This window comes from Oenanthe melanoleuca, chromosome 2, assembly GCF_029582105.1.
Source record: "Oenanthe melanoleuca isolate GR-GAL-2019-014 chromosome 2, OMel1.0, whole genome shotgun sequence".
NCBI classification, from domain to species: domain Eukaryota; kingdom Metazoa; phylum Chordata; class Aves; order Passeriformes; family Muscicapidae; genus Oenanthe; species Oenanthe melanoleuca.
In genome coordinates this window covers 88041090-88058207 of record NC_079335.1, presented here as the reverse complement: position 1 = coordinate 88058207, position 17118 = coordinate 88041090, and the positions used below count along the sequence as shown (strand labels likewise).

Sequence of the window (17118 nt, the reverse complement as noted above, 5' to 3'; positions counted from 1 at the left end):
ACCAGCTGGCCTTCACCTCGTTTTTGGAGTTTATGATGTGCTGTTTCTCCGGGCATGCATGCCTTTATGGAGACACGGAGTGCTCAGGGAACAGCTGCCACAGCCCAGCAAGCACCAGCGCAGGCGTTTAGTCAGCACCGCTCGCTGTGGCAACATCCCCCACCAAAGGCTTCCTTCGAGTTTGCAGCTGAAGTAGGGAGTGCTGCTGCTCTGTAAACAATAACAAGTGCCGTGGAGCAGTGCAGTGAGGGCACGTCGGCTCCAGCCTGGGAGCAGCCTCTGGTGTTCCCTCAGGTGAACTGGCTCAGGTAGCTCGTCCCAGGAGTGGGAGACGGGAGCTGCCAGGGGCTGGACAGGCTGCTCTGGACCTGAAAGGGAGCGGTGGGACTTGCCTTTCAGCCTTTCCCTTCTTTGGGGACATGTTTTGGGAGCCTCTTCATCTGCTTAGCTGCTAATTTCCAGGAGGAGGGAAAACGTGTCAAAATCTCTGACTGGAAAGGACCGTCATAATTGAAGGCTGCTGGGGGGAAGGTGGAGAGGAGGCGGCTGGATGAGAGCAGGCGCTGCCTTCTTTATGCAACAAAAAAAATAAAAAAAAAACATACAGCTTTCCTTATATGAAAAAAACAATTAATAATTGTTTGCTGTGCAAGTGCAGCGGAGTTTTCATCCGTGAACCGTAAATTGCGATCGCCCGAGGGTGGACCGCAGAGAGGGATACGCTGGAACGCCGTCCAGCTTTCCTGACCTATTTGCGTCTCATTCCAGCTCGTACGTGCGCGGAGCTGCGGCACGGAGCGGGGACAGCGCAAGGCCGGGAAGCGCCCCGCGGGTGCCTCCATCGCTCCATCCCCGCGTCCGTGCCGCCTTAACACCGCGGCCCCTTCCCCGCGGGAGGGCGGGGCGGCGTCGAGGCCCGGCCCTGCCGGCTGCCCGGGGCGGGACGTGCGGCAGCGCACGGCTCGGCCTCGGCCGCCGCCGAGCGGGGTGAGTGGCAGCGGGCGGGCCGCGAACCCGCGGCCCCGGGGCTTGCGTGAGGGCCGGGCGGCCGCGCGGGCGGGCGGAGCGCCGGCCTGAGGGCCCGCCGGTGGCCGCCGCCTCCCCGCGCCGAGGCCCCGCCCGCCCGCGCTGTCCCCTTCGCCCTTCTGCGGGCCGGCAGATGCACGTAGGCTCAGCGCCCGCCGCGGCTCCGTCCCTTGCTTTCCCCCCGCTCCTTAAAATGCTGGCAGGGCTGGCGGCTGCCTCGGGTTAGCAGCGCAGTTCGGAGGCGTCGCGTAAGTTGAATGTGGGCCGAAAGCCCTGCTTTGGAGCGGGGCTGATCTCCCCGGTTCTGAACAAAAGCGGTGATCCCGGCCCGAGGGTGTCGGCTTGGGGATGATTCCGAGTTCTGCAGGTGCAGGAGGAAGCCGTGACGAGCACTCGGCCCTGCTTCTTTAAGGAGAGCCCTGACAGGAGCCCGGCAGAAATACGCACCCTGGCTGGGCCGCTCATGTTTGATTTATTTCTCCCCAGGTGAAACACTTCCGAGGGATCCTGATGTGTCTCTTTCAATTTACCGCTAGAAGGTTGATTGCTCAAGCGAATTGTGGACTTAAGGCCTCGTCTTCAAAGAAACAGAAGTTTTGCTTGGAAATGGCCCGTCCTAGTTCAAGTAAGACATGTTTGCTTTAGCACCCCGGACAGGTTTTTAAGGTGGATTTGAAGTGCTAGAAGGTTTCGTGTGCTAGGTGAAATCCATGGCTTAATTCAAAATGTTTAAAACAGTGTGAAGTTGCTTTTTTTGTCCCCAGGTAGTAAAATTGCCTTTCTATGTCTGTATTCTGTGTAGTTCCAAAACCCCTTGCAGTCAGCATGGTTGAAATATTAACACGTTTTTAATGTTTATAATTTATGCACATAAGTATGCAATGGTTAACTGCATTTCCCTTTCATAACCTTAATGAGTAATAAAACTAATTCCTCGTTTATTTTTACAAGAATGGGCCTCGAGCATTTGTAATAGCTCAGGAGCTGGGTAACCCCAGGAGCCCTGTTCAGGCTAGCAGTTGTAGCTGTCTTCTTTTCACTTGTTTGGGGGTATTTTGGTTTTGTTTTTCAATCTGAGAATGTGCCTTAAGTAGAAAACTGCACATGGGTGCAATAGCAACCCCCCCTAATGTTGGGTAGCAAGGCAAACTTGCTTTTTCTGCTGCCTTCAGCATCAGCATTTGGCTGCTGTCAGAGACCTGGCTGGGAGGTCTTCTGGCCTGAGCTTTACACATTCAGGGCTTGCTGTTGGTTTGCAGCAGCAGCTGGGGCATCAGAATATCAGTGTTCTCTGCCCAGGTGGCTCTGTGTTGTGGGTCCTGGGACCTCTCCAGTGGCTCTTTCTCCCTACAGGAACTTACCTTTGGGTGGGCATTTTGTGAGGGGGGAGGTGTTTCGGTTGTTTTGGTTTTTACATGAAAGACCACCTAGTAAATTGTGAGGATTAGGGTTGTGGGGAGCAGCTCAAAGTTCAGCTGGAGGCTGCTCACTAGTGGGATACTGTAGGAGTCCGTACTGAGGCCAGTGTTGTTTAACACCTTCATTAATGATCTGGACGATGGACCACAGTGTATCCTTGGCAAGTTTCCATATAATATGAAGCTGGGAGGAGTGGTTGATACTCCAGAGGGTCTTGCCCCTGGGGAGAAATAGCCCCAGGCACTAGGACAAGCTGGGGTGACCAGCTGGGCAGGAATGTCCCTGGGGATCTGCTAGGCATCACATTGGCCTTAAGCCAGTGATGAGCCCATGTGGTAATGAAGGCTCCAGGGCATCTTCTCAATGCATAAAAACACTCCATAGTACTTTTCTGCTGGGAGGGTGGTCAAACAATGGATTGAATTGTGCAGGAAGGTTATGGAATCTCTATCCATGGAGATATCAAAAGCCACCCCATAGGACACTCCAGGGTGGTCTGCTCTGGCTGACCCTGCTTAAGTAGAGGGGGTTAAACCAGACAATCTCCAGAGGTCCCTTCCCACCTCAGCCATTTTGTGATTCTAACCTGTGTTGCTTTAAAATTCAGTTTTGAGGTAAACTGCAAGAAATCTTCTTTTTGTCTGTCTGTAGTTAACCTGCTCCTTTCTAATCTTGTCTCGACTCGCACACAAAAAGGCAAAGTAAATTTTCCATCTTTCTCCCAAACTACTTTACCATGCAGGGAAAAATGGTGGGAATTACACATTAAAGATATAAAATACAGTTACAAACCTCTAAAACAGGAAAATTGCCTCAAAAGAAAACATATTTTCCCACATTGCCTTAATTTTGAAGGTGATACTTTGTTAAAACAAAAAAAAAAAAAAAACAGCAACAACAAAAGAAACATATTTGTTTTCATCTCAGGATCTTACCTAACAATTAGGAAGCAAACTGTTCCTGGGTGGTGGTGCCACCAGCTGTTATTGGGGCAGCATCTAGCGTGGGGTTTTAGTTAAAACTCTGCCTTTCCAGTATTGACTATAATCACGTTTAGCACGTTGCCCTACTGAGCTAGCTCAGACACATATTTTGAGGATCTCCAGGAACTGCCCTTTGAATTCCAACATACAGAAGCTCAGGAACCAGGTGGTGTTCCAAAACTGAAGTCATGGGAGGTGTGTATGGGAGCTGTTTCTGGATGTGTGGTGTGGCCTCCTAGGTCAGTGTGAGCACCTGAACAGCTCCTTGTTTTCCCTGCCCTGGCACAGACATGGCTGATTTCCGAGAGGTGTTTGCCAAAGCCAAGCACATCGCCATCATCACCGGAGCCGGCGTCAGCGCCGAGAGCGGCGTCCCCACCTTCAGAGGGGCTGGAGGCTTCTGGAGAAAGTGGCAAGCCCAGGTAGGTGCTGGTGGCCCGTGCCATGCCTCTCTGTCCGTCACACAGATGAGTGTGGAGGGTCAGGAACAGCTGGGGAAAAGGGTGGAAGTTTTCCCATGGCAGTGCAGCAGGGACAGAGCTCTCCCTGCAGCTGCCTCTGCAGCCCTTCCCTGTGCCCTTGGGGATCTGCTTCTGTCCTTCAATTTATCAGTTGCTTGGGAAAAACAACCTTCTTGCAGGCAGCTCTGGGTCTTTCTACCATCCTTGTTTTCCTGCAGTTCAGCTGTTTGCTCATCTTTTGACACCCTCACTGTTTTCCTACCATGTGGACCAAAGGAAGAACTGATCATAGAGACTGGTTGTTTTTTTTTAAAATCTTGGTGTTTCAGAACACCCTTTAAAAATGCTTTAGGGCTTGCTTTATTTTGGGGTAGATTCTTTAACTCTCCACAGGCTCTGTCTCTCTTGTTGGCATGATCTTGTGGGAGAGGAGGTGGAAGCAGACACTGGGAGTACAGCTGAAAGCACCAACAATGTGAGCTCTCCAGGAGCCTTGAGAGTCTCATCCTGCCTGGTGCTGCAGGTGTTTCAGGCAGCTGTTATGCTGTCAGTACCTGCTACTCCAAATGCTGCAATCACACCTGCTTTCTTTAATTACAGAATTCCTGAAAGATCTGATGAAGTTAAAAAAGTGTCAGAGAGATGAGTTTTTTAAACTGGTTTGAATCTAAAGATGAGGTTTTTTTCTTTCAGTGACCAAATAAAGCATGTGTGTCCGTGTCCTGCTGCACCAGAAACTTGTATTCAAGTGTTTCTGTGTCAGCAGAATTGTGCACTGGGGTGCTGGACTGAGTTGCACTTCGTTTTTGAGAAAGATAAGGCAAAATTAAAGTTACTCTGAAAAGCAGCTTCAATTTTACCTGCACACAAAATACAAGACATTAGACTTTGGCTTTGACAATGGGTGTAATTTGGCTTGTGTTACATTTAAATTAAAGTAGGAAAGAAATTCCTCACAAAGGAAATATATTCACATAATGCTGAGTGTTAGGGCTGCTGTGGAAAAGAGAGTTGTGGGTGCCAGAAAAAGGATGTGCATTGGAATGTCTCATCTTGCTTTGTGCTAAGCTCCTAATAGTTTGGTAGGGCAGCACAAAGTGCAGTTGGAGTGTAGTGTAAAGCCACGCACCACACTTGCTGTAAGTTATTTCCTCTTTTGATCTGACACTTTGACTTGTCACCCTTGTAGGGGCTGCGGAACAATATTCTTATGAAATGCATTTGGTTGTAAATAAATCTGCTTTTGATGACCTTTTGATGCAGGCAGCAGTATAAATGGCAGAGATCCAGCAGGCTTCATCTGGGGAAGGGATTCTTCTTTTGTTGTAGGATGACCTGTTATGTTTTTTGCAGGAGCTGGCTACTCCAGGGGCTTTTGCACGAAACCCTTCCCGTGTGTGGGAATTCTACCACTACCGGCGGGAATTGATGCTGAGCAAACACCCCAACCCAGCGCACATCGCTATCGCAGAGTGCGAGAAGCGTCTGAGCAAGCAAGGAAGGAGCGTCGTGGTCATCACTCAGAACATCGACGAGCTGCACAGGAAGGCAGGGACCAAGCACCTCTTAGAAATTCACGGTAAGAGTTGGCTCACATGTCTGCCACAGGCCAGGAAACCTGGCATGGGGGGTGGGAAGAAGGGAAAGCAGGATAAGGACAGAGAGAAAAGAATCTTGTCTTTAAAATTATAATAACTTGCACAAAGGCATTTACAGTAACACCTGTTCTCTTTTGGAAGTTGTTTCAGGTACTTAGTAGCTTCTCTTTATTCCTCATCTTTAGAATCACAGAATCTTATCTTTCTGTTTTTTAATGGATTCTGACAGTACACAGGAACTGGTTCTCCCTTCTTCCTTGCACAGTTTTCCGCAGATCCACTTGAATTCGTGTGGCTGTGACACCAGGCTGATTTCACTTAGAAAAGGGGAAAAGAATCCCCAAGGATTCCACTGTTTTTTGGTAGTGGTGGTGTCAGACTGCCGCCAGTAAGTGGTATATTGGCAAGCCTGGCCTCACCACCCCTGGTGCTTTCCCTCTGTCCTGTTCTGTCCTGTCCTCACTTGTGCAGTCCTTGGCTACAGGAGGACAAAGGGACTGGAAACAATTGAGATTTCCTTACCTTTCTTTCCTGCAGCCAGTGGCCACCCCCCTCTCTTCCCTGTAGTCTGTGGCATTCCTTACTCCCACAAAGTGCCAGAGGATCACAAGGCAGGTGCAGCACCTGCAGGTCAGCAGGGCTTTGGGATCTGAGGAAATGCGGAGGTGTGGTGAGAAAGAGGATGTGGAAGCCCTTCTCCATCCTTGGAGGTGACCCCACTCATTTCTCCACTCCTCAGGCCCTACCACAGGGTGGAAGTCTCCCAGGACAAAGACCCATCCTGGTCCTCCAGCACTGTGATGCTTTTTAACTTGAGTATCACTAAAGGTGTAAATAGGATTTCCCACCACCACATTTCTGCTTTGGACACAGGAAACCTGCACAAGCTGTTTTGCAGTTGTGGACCCAAGGATGAAGCCTTGGCAAGAGTTTAATTTTTGGTTATTTGTATTCCTTACTAAACGGACATAAATATAAGCTCTTGGCTATATTGCACATCTTGACAGCATGTTAGTAATGATACAGAAGTTTTGGGAGCGGAGTTTTGCATCAAACAAAATTATGTTGACCATATTTTATTTTTTTTAATAAAATGTTTCTGATGTAAGAGGAAAAGCAATAAACAGAAATCATATCCCTCAGTGGTATTTTAAATTATGATTTTCCTGCAACATGTTATGGACTGTGTATTACTCATGTCCTGAGGCAGAACAAGGTGAACAGTGGGACTGTCTTTGCTATTGTGTTCCTGTAGTAAGTTACCCACAAGGTGCAGCCTTCAAGGTCTGTAAATAAAGGCTGCCCAGGATAAATATAGCCACTTGCCTGCACAGCCACACCTCAGCCATTACTTCATCCCTGATGTTTCCTCTTTGTGTGTTCCAGGTAGTTTATTTAAAACTCGATGCACCAGCTGTGGAAATGTCGCTGCAAATTACAAGAGCCCGATCTGCCCTGCATTGGCTGGGAAGGGGTAATCCATTCTTTCTTTCACCATTAAAAAAGGAACTGAGCAGGGGGATGGGCCAGGCATAGACTCAAAGATTTTTTAGGATATTTTTTCCCTTTACGTTTCACCAGACCTTTAGATAGTTGCATAAATAATTGTTGTGCCTTTGACAGTCTTGGCCAGTTTATTGCAGTTGCTCAGCTCCAGGATAATTCTGGACAAATTCCTGCCTGCCTTGGTGGGGTATTTTAGGATTGTAGTAGGTGTTTGAAGTTGGCTGAAGTTGCAAAGATTACTTGATTGGAGGGTGTGCTTTAGAGAATATGAGGGTTTTTAGAGAATGATTTATTAATATATGAAGTACATTTTGTACTGCTGGACATGTATTTCCATTTTGTAACTATAGGGCTCCAGATCCTGACACAGAAGATGCCACAATTCCAGTTGAAGACCTTCCTCAGTACGTATGGACCACTTTGTTTGGGCTGTTACCTCTTCATGCTTTGTGCATCTCAAAGCTTCATGTTACTGTTCATGTTGTTTTGGAAAGACATTCCACAGGAGACAAAGAACTCTGGAACTCTGCCCCAGGAAACTGAGTGTAAAGTCACAGGGGCATCAGACAAGGAGTGTGTAGAAGTTACCATGGTGCTAAAGGCACCACATATTTGTGTACTTGAGCACCAAGATGCAAAATGCCCAAATTCATGGGGTTTGTAGTAAGTGAAGTAGTAGGAGAATTGCAGCAAGAAAGTGAGTGCTACAGCAGTAAATGTTTTGTTACTTTGCAGGTACCACCCACTGTTAGTTTGGGATACTGAGATTCTGTCCCTTGCAGGCACAGAATGTGCCACCATGCTTTTTTACACTGCCTAAGCTTTGCCTTAGTTAGTTGCAGATGGAAAAAGCCATCATATTTTTTATCTGATCCTAAGGAAGAAGTGGCTAACACGGTGCTTCTGTCTTTTGGCTCATTTTCTCCTTAAAACCCTGTTAGCCAGTTTGTTAAAGCTGATAGAGGCAAAGTTTTAACTTTCATGCATTTCAGGAGCTGAGTAAGGGGAAGACACAATTAAGTATCTGCACTGAACAACTGTTCAGCACCCTTTCCATGGGATCATGCAGCACATACGTACTTCCAACACATGTAGCATGGAACGAGCTGCCTTCTGTCAGGCACGTGGTACAGGAGGGTGTGGGGTGAAGGAGGAGAGAGAATGGTGGCAGGCAGGACTTGCCCAAGGGAGGGGGAGAACTGCTTTGCCATTGTGCAGCCTGAAGCGCCCCGGCAGCGGCGTGAGGCTGTCCCCTTGTGGTGGTTGTGCAGGTGTGAGGAGGACGGCTGCAACGGGCTCCTGCGGCCCCACGTGGTGTGGTTCGGAGAGGCCCTGGATCCCGGCGTGCTCACGGCGGTGGAGAAGGAGCTGGATATTTGTGACCTCTGCCTGGTCGTGAGTGGCGCTTTCCTTACCTGTCCTCCGTGGTGGCACATCCTGGGTAAAGCAGATGCCTCTGTGCTGCCCTGAGGGAACTAAGAGCCCCAGAGGGACTCTCTGGTGTCCAGTGCAAAACACTAAAAGACCCTGCAGTTTGAAAATGTGCACAGACTACTCAGAAGTTAACAGGTACACAGGGGTTAGAGATCTGACAATGTTGTTTAGCTGTTGAATTTCACTCCCCCTCTGCTCTGGTGAGATCCCACCCAACACAAGGACATAGATCTTTTGGAGCAAGTCCAGAGGAAAGTTGGTAAGGGTACTGGAGCACCTTCCCACTGAAGAGAGCTTGAGAGTGGGGCTGTTCAGCCTGGAGAAGGGAAGGCTCTTGTGAGACCTTAGAGCAGCCTTCCAGTACCTAATGAGGCCTGCAGGGAACCCTTCATCAGGAGCAAGGGGTGATGACTTTTAACTGAGAGTGGTTTTAGATTACATATAGGAAGAAATTCTTTACTGTGAGGGTGGTGAGGCACTGGAACAAGCTGCCCAGAGAAGCTGTGGATGCCCCATCCCTAGAAGTGTTCAAGGCCAGGCTGGATGAGGCTCTGATCAATGTGGTCTAGTGGAAGGTGTCCCTGCCTGTGGGAGAGAGGTTGGAATGAGATGATCTTTAAGGTTTCATCCAATCCAAACCATTCTGTGCTTCTAATTTTTCACATTATTTTGATGCTCAGTTTAAAAAGAAAGATTTAAGTTATAATGTGCTGCTTTTTTGCAAGGTGGTTTACATGTAACCAAAACACTTGCTTAGACTGTTGTCTTCCATTTACAGAATGATCTCAAGTACAGAAGGAATGTTATGTTGGTTTTTTCTTTGTCCTGAAGACAAAGTGTGCCATTTTGTTTCTGGGATTTTTTTCCATCTTCAGTTACAAACAGGTTTCTTTGGGCTGCACCAGAGAACAATTCCTGATTGTTAAGTTAAATAGCTACATCTGCAGTGACACTAATCAGAGCTACTGATTGGGTTTCATGTCTGCCGGGATCTCCCAGTGTACATGCAGTGCTGTGAGAAGGGCCCTCTCCTCGGGGCTGGGTTGGTTTGTTTTTGTTTGAGCGCTGTCCTGCTACACTTGTGACTCTGTCCCGCTGCCCGCAGGTCGGGACCTCGTCCGTGGTGTATCCCGCGGCCATGTTCGCCCCGCAGGTCTCGGCCAGAGGCGTCCCGGTCGCGGAGTTCAACATGGAGCCCACTCCTGCCACCAACAGGTTCAGGTAGCGCTGCTCAGGCCTTGGGTCCCCTCCATCCGCCCTTTGCGTGCAGCTGCTGACACGCTGCGTTTAGACAAATACGGTCTAGATTTCACCCCAGCGCTTAAGAAATACTAAGTTTCTTATAAGTAAGAAAAGGGGATTCTTCTTCCATGGTGGAATTTTCACTGAAGACACAAACTGTACTGTTTAAAGGGTGAGGCTCAAGTCTGTCCCTACGCCCCACAAGGCCTAAACCCCTCTCACCTCCCCCTCCTCCTCTTTGCTCTCTCCCTCCCGTCCCCCTGCCAGACTCGCCAGGTGAAGCAGCGGGATGCGCCGGGGGCTGCCCGTGCCCTAAACCTGCCGCTTCCTTCCAGGTTCCACTTCCCGGGCCCCTGCGGGACCACGCTACCGCCGGCGCTGGCGCGACACGAGACGGAGATCATCTCCTGATCGCCGGGATCACCTCCGGAGCGCCGGGAGCGGCCCGGTCCGGCGGCTCCAGAGCGGGGCGGGCGGCCGGAGGCGGCGGCGGGACTCGGGGCAATAAAGGCACGGCGGCGGGGCCACCTCCGATGTGCTGTGTGTGTGCGCATCCCGCGGGCGGGGCGGGGCGGGAGGCAGGGCCGTGTCCCGGCTCTCGGCATTCCCCGGCGGAAGGCGGGAGCGGTTCCGGGGCGGGCGGCGCAGGGGTTGCGGCCATGGCGCGCCGGCAGAAGGGGAAAGCGGCGGCCGCGGGAAAGCGCAAGGCTCCCGCCGCGCTGCCCAGCCCCGCATCTTCCTCGGAGGACGAGGCCCCGGAGGAGGTGTCCTTCGGCGTAGCCAGGGAGGCGGCCGAGGCCGAGCGGAAGCTCGTGGGGGAGGCGGCCCGGAGGTGCGGACACGCCGGGCTCCTGCTCCCGAACGGCGGCTCTCATGCCAGCGCTTCCCTGCTCTGCCCCCTCCGCTTTGCGCCGCTCTTCTCCCCTTTCGCCCCCTTGCCCCCTCGCTTATCTCTCTAAACTCCCCTCCATCCCCCTTGCTCCCCTTTTTACCCCCGTTCGCGCCTCTTGCCCCGTCTTATCCTTCCTTTATTCCCTCCCTTATCCCTGCTTATTTCCCCTTTGCCTCCTCCCCTCCCCTTACCTGCCTTCTTACCCCACCACCCCTCTTATGCCTCCCCGGCCCCTTATCCCTCCTCCTCCCACCCTTAACCCCTTATCCCCCTTCACCCCTCCAAGCCCTCGTTCACCCCCTTTAGCCCGTAATTCCCCCTCTCGCCACATGGAATGCTGACTGTGGCTCCCGCCTCCCCGCAGGCACCGGGAGCTGCTGAAGGAGAAGCGGCGGCGGCGCCAGGAGCTGTTCGCGGAGCAGAAGGTACCGCGCTGCCCCCGCCGGCTGCGGGCGGGCCCTGGCGGTGTGTGCCGCCGGCGTCCTGCCCGCCTGACCCCCCTCTCCCCCACAGAAGCGCAAGCTGCTGCCCGAGGCCGTGCTGCAGGAGCTGCAGGAGCTGCAGGAGCTGCAGGATGTGTCCGCGCGGTGAGGGGGCCGGGGAGGCGGCGGTGGGTGCTGGGATCCCCATCTCCGTATCTCCCACCCGTGGGGCAGCCCCTTCTGGTCCGGCTTGAGAGGCCGGACTGGAAATGGGGGTTCCCTGGTTTTGGGTAAACAAAGGGAGTGTGAATTGAAGAGGAACCTGACGCCTTCCCTTTGCTCCCCAGGCCCGCTGAGCAGGCTGCAGCAGATGACCCAGGTATGCTACAGCTCGCTTTGCTAACAAGGTGCACATCTGGTACTTCAGGAGTGCATTCCTGTGCCAGAGCTCCGGTGGGGAGCTCTGGTGAAGAGACCTTCTCCAAAATGCTTCTCTTGTGCATGAACGGACTGGACACTCTTTTCCTCAGGAAAAGAAATATCTGAGGAAAGATCTAAAATCAGATTCAGTCTAGTTCCTTTTACAGAAGTCACTTGCTGTATGGTGATTTCAGTTAAACAGCCTGAAGTATTTAAGGAAATCATGGGCAGGTGTTACAGCAGAAGAAGCAAGGATTATCAAAGGTGGATTAGTATTTAGCTCTTGTTTAAGTTATAAAAGCTGTTCCTGGTAGAGTTGTTAAATTGCTTCAATACCTTACATATCAAAGTACAGTTCAGTAGCATCTGTAGAATATTAAGTAACTTTTTTCAAACTCAGAATTACAAAAACATGAGTCTAGAGTGTTTATGACTGCTGTTTTTGCTTCATCTGTACGTAGAAGTACTTCACAAAAAATCTCCTATTTAAACAGTTCTCTCATCTAAACCTCACATACTGCTGGATGATGTAATGGCTACTTTTTCTTGCCTTTATTTAAAAAAGATATGTTGTATTGGCATAATGAAGAGATGAGCTGAGAATGAACCAAGACTAAAGCCAGAGCTGGATTTCCCTTTATGGGTTACCCATAGCTGTTATGTTGCACTGAATTTTTGTCCCATGGTGAATCCCACTTTGTTGATGCCAAGAAAGAGGAAAACTGTACTTTGGGTTGTTCCCCCGAGAATATTTCTTCCCCTCCCTCCTACAGCTATTCTTTTCTAGTCAGCTTCTGAAAAATACTGGTTAAGTCCTGCTCCTGTTTCACTGACCAGTTTTGATTTGTAATGTTTGGGAAATTTCACTTGCAAGTTACTCCAGGTGAAGAACTTGAAGCTGAGGCTGTACAGCTGGATGAAGACCAAGTCGAAGTGCAGGAGAAGAAAGGCAAGAAGAGCAAGGTTGCCAGGTAGGAGCAGGAGATGCTTTTGCCTGGTGTGGGAAGGGGCATCACAGCAGCTGTTCTGTCACTGCATGGCTGTACCCTCTTCTGCACTTTATGTTCCTCTATCCTTCATCTGATTGAAAGCATATTTACGTGCTAAAAGCACCGTTAATGTCTTCTGGTTTGGTACACTTATTTATGTGTGCACATATATATATATATTTATGATATAATTAATTTTTACGTATTACAGATATATATCTGCTGTGAGATGGCTGGGCAGTTGTAAGCACAGCACTGCACATTGTGTTGTGTGCTGCTACAGGTGGGGTGGTTGAGCACCGAATTCCTGCTTTTCAATCTGGTTTTCTCTCTCCTCTTTATTTCTTTATCCCTGATGGCCCTAGAGAGTAATTGCCCTAGCTCCTGGTAGGATGAGCTCAAGGAAACTACTCAGGGCACACAAAGGCATATGACAACAGCTTGAGAGTATTGGTCTAGCTTTTTATTTTTTTAATACTGCCACAAAGCTCATCTGAGTACCAGAAACCATCACTGAGTGCTGCTGTGCTCAAGCAGCAAAGCTTGACAGCAGTGTCTGTTGTTCTGGATCCTGTAACCACGCTACAGGGATTTACATCTCTCTTTGACTAGGACAAAAGGGAACTACATGGCTGTGTGCTTGAAAGACCACAGTGTAACAGGCCTCCACCAACAGCTCGCCAAAGACTTCCTAAATGCTCAGCTCTATGGGCCACACACCAACCGGGTACCGGGTAAGCACTGCTGCTTGGCTGGGTCTGCATCGAGCCTTGTCTGCCTTCAGCTTGGTGATTAACACTTGTCTCCATTTCAGCAAATGAATTTTTTTCCCTTGCGAACAAGAAAGCCCCAGTAAAAAAAGCTGCAGTTCAGTTTGTGGACAAGTCTTGGGGTGAGTACAGAAACTTTGAAACTTTATGTATATGTGGCTAAAAGTACACTTGAGTAAAATCAGGGTTTCCATGCTAGAATATCCTGGATTGTGATCCTCTAAGTCCAAGCACCTGGAGAGTAAGGGAAGGGCAGCAGGGCACCCCTGAGCATGATGTATGAGACACAAGTTGAAAAAAATTACCTCATTTTTGGTATGTTAAGACACAGCTCTTGTCTTAGAGCTAGGGCTGCTCAGTGAAATAAAGTCTGCAGTAGCTGAAGTTGTTGTTTCAGCCTCCAGTCTTTGAGCTGTTGGAAAGCATTTCAGATGCATCTCAGACTTAAAAGGGGGGATACCAAGATTCCAGAACATCTATGTGAGCACAAGGAAACAGCACCCATTTCTCCTAATTTCCATAATGGATGGGGATGGTCTGACATCCACACAGTCTGTGAGTATCATGAACACCAGAGGGAAAAGCCACTGATCCTTAGCAGGCAGGGCCTGCTTTCCCTCTATGCATCACTGAAGGCAGCGTTATACCCCCCACCCTCCTGGAGGAGCCTGATGCAAACTGGTACTCCTGCACAGTGGAATGCATCTGGGGCATGTAAAATACCTTAGGAAGTTTATCAGTGTTTGAGGTGGTGGTTCTGTTATGAAATTCTGTAGCAGCCAAGGGCTTGCTGCTTCTCCAGCACATGGACTAAGAAAAATAGTAATTAATAGCTTGGTTTTTTTGGTTTTTTGTTTTTTTTAAGGGCAAGATAAAAAGGAAAAAGCAGCAAGATTTAAGAAACGTTGGCTGGCAACACAAAATGGAATCTGAAGACAGCTTTTTCAGAAGATGCTGCTAAGGACTTTTACACAACACAGGTGTTCTTTCCCCCTTCATCATCACTTTGCTTTCAGCTCCAGGCACTGAGCTGTGCCTGCTCAGACTTCCCCTTTCTTCTTAGGGAAGCTACAGAGCAGCCAGGCCAGTGTTGTAGAACAGCTGGTGCTAGGACCAGGCTTGCTGAGCTGCCTCCATGAGGCAATACCGTTGCAGAGAATAAAGATGAGCACTGTTGTACCCACTGTTGTGGATGCTGCATTCCTTACAGCAGGCAGTTGTTCCTGCTGCTTCAGTGCCTTGTGGCTCTAAGGAAAGGCTGTACCCTAACAGCAGAACCATTAAATCAGCTCCCACAGCAGGACACTTCTCTCCAGCCTGATGATTAATTTCCAGCAGTAAGGGATTTTCCCCATCTGCAGAGAGTCCTGAGTAAGCTTCCTGCACTGTTAGCTAGGCTCACTGTGTGCAAAAACAAAGCAAAGCCTTTCACTTGCACCAGCCCAGCTCCTGAGGGGAAGTGGCAGCCCCAGCTGGAGGGATGAGCCACTCCCCTCTCTCTGGTCTCCACAGGAATCGCTGTTCTAGGAGGGAGCTCTAGAACAAGACAATGTAGCATACACATCCATGCTACCGTGGATGTAGACTTACGTTTTTAATGGCTGGTTAATTATGATATCACTACATTTTATTGCAATATAGTACTATTTAAGCACTTTTAAAAATGCAAGGTGTACAAAGATTAAATTAAGACTGTAAATTGACTAAATATTTGGTTTTTATATAAATAGGTCATAACCACACTGTGTTGACATGTAATACTGTTATAATACAACAGTTAAACTGGTGAGCCTACACAACAGAAGCTGTCTGTAGTTAAACAAGGAAACAAAGTTGAAAAGACCATGTTAAAACAAAAAACTACTAAGATCAACAGGTTGGGATTGTAAGTAGCAACAAACATATTCACTCAGCTCCTGAGTAATTCAAGTTTTACAGTACACATTAAAAAATATCATTTCTTCCCATCAACACTATATATCCAAACCATTTGCATTTTGCAAATTACACTGATTGAACTATGTAACAATGGGGGTGGAGGTTGGCAAGTCATCCTGCTTGACGTTTACATCACCCACATGCTAATACATCCATGTTTTCTATTCTTCCGTCCCACCACAAGGTAGCAGGATTTTTGGTTTGTTTTTGGACAATCGTTCAAAGGATTGGTACTTGTCAATTTGGATGTCTGACGTTACCAGTGATATTTTCAACTCTTAGTTGTCTAAGAGGCTTAAAGATGGAAATCTTCTCCTAACACTAAGTTAGAAATCATTTGCATCATGCTGTAAACTAGGAAGCAACATAAAGCGACAGACTTGTCCTTAGTACATAATTAAAATTCCAAATTCCAGTCAGCAGAGCTGGTCTACTTTCCATGTTGAATATGCCACAACACCTTTCAGACCTTCGAAATGCATAGCTAGTGTAGGTAGTCTTCCACTGTGGCGAACGCACAGGATCCAATTCCTGACCGGGCCATCAATCCTAGACACTGGGACGCCTGTCCCATGGCCAGGGCAAGCGGGGGTTGCTTTGGCAGATTGTGAGTCTCTGAAAAAGAATCACAGTGGCAGTTAAAATACCTGAATCATTTCATAATCCACTGAACACTTGACATTTAAACTACTTAAATCATTCATTTGTAGAGTTTGCTCTCAGAGCAAGACAAAAAGCAGAAGCAACCTGTGCAGCACCTTTACTGAACAGGCCCATTTTTGCTCTGAACTACAACAGCAGACAAGTACCTGTTATTTTCCACACCCCCCAAACTATCCCTCTCTGCCCAGGAGAGTGTACCCTACACTGCTAGCCTTACAGTGGAGCAGCAGGGTCACCTCTATGGGATGACAGGAGCACCCTGAGCCCCCTGAGCAGCCAGCAGGCCACACTTACCTAGTATTGCACTATTCAGCACAGAGCACACTGGTTCTCTTTGTATGGGGTCAAGCTGATTTCCAACAGGGCTGCTCCAGGGATCGGAATATGCAAGTAAACTGAATGCATCCTGTGGGAAGATGATTTTCATTACATCTACAGCTACAAGATACTAGTGAAAAGAAAGGCTATTTTGTTCAACTGTTTTGATTCAGAATCACAAAGGTGACAGTCAGTGTCCATCAATACAAAAAGGTAGAAATAAATTGTGACAGGATTTGTTCCATTTAGTGTTTTTTCCCAAGAGCAGAGCAAAAGGTAGCATTATTTTACTAAGTGATAGGGTAAGAGAAAATGGACTGAAAACTGCATGCAGTCTTTGGCAGGAATATTCTTTTCCAGAGCAGTCACAAATCAAGGCAAACTAATTAACATGCAGAGTACTAATGACAGCACATTTTGGCCATCTCTACCAATCCCCTTGCGGTTCATTTATCATTAGAGACAAAAACAACTTTGACTCAAGAGGCCAAGTTACGTGGTCACAAATGAGAGAAAGGGAAGTGCTAAATTAATTTGTGTGTTTAACTGTGTAACAGCACAAAATTATCTTTCTTGTGCATATGCTACACAGACAAAAAGAAGACAGTGCTACACCACAGCTGACCACAACACTTGCAAACACACAAAAAATGGCAGAAGTTAGAGCAGAACAGTATTCCAGCACAACATGCAGTGAGAAGTTCCTGCTGGGCAGCACAGTTATTCAGCTTTACAAGAAGATTAAACATACCTTGAGCATTTTCTTATTCACTGTGTTTTTGCCACATTCTCTTCTTAGCTGCTCGCTCATTGCTTGCAATTCTCTTCCAAAATGGATCATCCTTTCAATGGCTGCTTGGCTGCCACCACATAGCTGGCGTCTTAACTGACTTGAATCTACTTCTAAAGAAACGATATCGTCATCATCATCACTGGCAGAGCCGAGGGTAACAGCCTATGGATCTACAGACTCTGCCCTGATTGCACTCAGACACAGCAGCCTGCCCAGAGAGAGAGCAGCCAGAGACCCTGGCCCC

The 17118-nt window shown here is 48.5% G+C and overlaps 3 protein-coding genes across 9 annotated transcripts in view; 2 read left to right on the top strand and 1 right to left on the bottom strand.

Annotated features, from left to right (window-relative positions):
* Positions 1-908: 908 nt before the first annotated feature.
* SIRT5 (sirtuin 5) lies at positions 909-10202 on the top strand. 3 transcript variants are annotated; one of them, XM_056483952.1, is made up of 9 exons: positions 909-987; positions 1513-1651; positions 3717-3850; positions 5243-5468; positions 6874-6961; positions 7344-7397; positions 8265-8388; positions 9533-9648; positions 10005-10202. In XM_056483952.1, exons 2-9 carry the CDS (start codon positions 1537-1539, stop codon positions 10078-10080), a joined length of 933 nt encoding a protein of 310 aa, XP_056339927.1. In that variant the 5' UTR covers positions 909-987; positions 1513-1536; the 3' UTR covers positions 10081-10202. The 3 variants fall into 3 exon arrangements, with proteins under 3 accessions (XP_056339927.1, XP_056339926.1, XP_056339925.1); XM_056483951.1 differs by lacking the exon at positions 909-987 and adding an exon at positions 1059-1274 and having other exon boundaries at positions 10005-10190; XM_056483950.1 differs by lacking the exon at positions 909-987 and adding an exon at positions 1060-1165.
* An 86-nt stretch (positions 10203-10288) lies between these two features.
* NOL7 (nucleolar protein 7) lies at positions 10289-14341 on the top strand. Of its 3 annotated transcripts, XM_056483959.1 has the most exons (9): positions 10294-10501; positions 10926-10986; positions 11075-11148; positions 11331-11362; positions 12278-12374; positions 13005-13126; positions 13207-13284; positions 14028-14142; positions 14226-14341. In XM_056483959.1, the coding sequence occupies exons 1-8, from the start codon at positions 10329-10331 to the stop codon at positions 14093-14095; spliced, it is 705 nt and encodes a 234-aa protein (XP_056339934.1). In that variant the 5' UTR covers positions 10294-10328; the 3' UTR covers positions 14096-14142; positions 14226-14341. The 3 variants fall into 3 exon arrangements, with proteins under 3 accessions (XP_056339935.1, XP_056339934.1, XP_056339936.1); XM_056483960.1 differs by having other exon boundaries at positions 10289-10501; positions 14028-14341; XM_056483961.1 differs by having other exon boundaries at positions 11075-11139; positions 14028-14341.
* Positions 14342-14732: 391 nt separating this feature from the next.
* Positions 14733-17118, bottom strand: part of RANBP9 (RAN binding protein 9) — a 38933-nt gene continuing 36547 nt past the window's right edge. For 2 of the 3 annotated variants that reach the window (XM_056483945.1, XM_056483946.1), the window contains exons 12-14: positions 16833-16984; positions 16058-16169; positions 14733-15715 (exon numbers count right to left, since the gene is read on the bottom strand). In XM_056483945.1, coding sequence (XP_056339920.1) covers positions 15585-15715; positions 16058-16169; positions 16833-16984 — 395 coding nt within the window. In that variant the 3' untranslated portion in view covers positions 14733-15584. Of the gene's footprint in view, positions 15716-16057; positions 16170-16832; positions 16985-17118 lie in introns of those variants that run through there. The other variant, XM_056483947.1, reaches the window with a different exon arrangement.

Excerpts from the sequence above, each read along its gene's own strand:
- SIRT5 (XM_056483950.1), top strand. Across the intron at positions 5,469-6,873 it reads GCACCTCTTAGAAATTCACG|GTAGTTTATTTAAAACTCGA; the intron begins GTAAGAGTTGGC and ends TGTGTGTTCCAG. Across the intron at positions 6,962-7,343 it reads CCTGCATTGGCTGGGAAGGG|GGCTCCAGATCCTGACACAG; the intron begins GTAATCCATTCT and ends TTGTAACTATAG.
- NOL7 (XM_056483960.1), top strand. The coding sequence starts at position 10,329 with ATGGCGCGCCGGCAGAAGGGGAAAGCGGCGGCCGCGGGAAAGCGCAAG. Across the intron at positions 10,502-10,925 it reads GTGGGGGAGGCGGCCCGGAG|GCACCGGGAGCTGCTGAAGG; the intron begins GTGCGGACACGC and ends GCCTCCCCGCAG. Across the intron at positions 13,285-14,027 it reads GTTTGTGGACAAGTCTTGGG|GGCAAGATAAAAAGGAAAAA; the intron begins GTGAGTACAGAA and ends GTTTTTTTTAAG.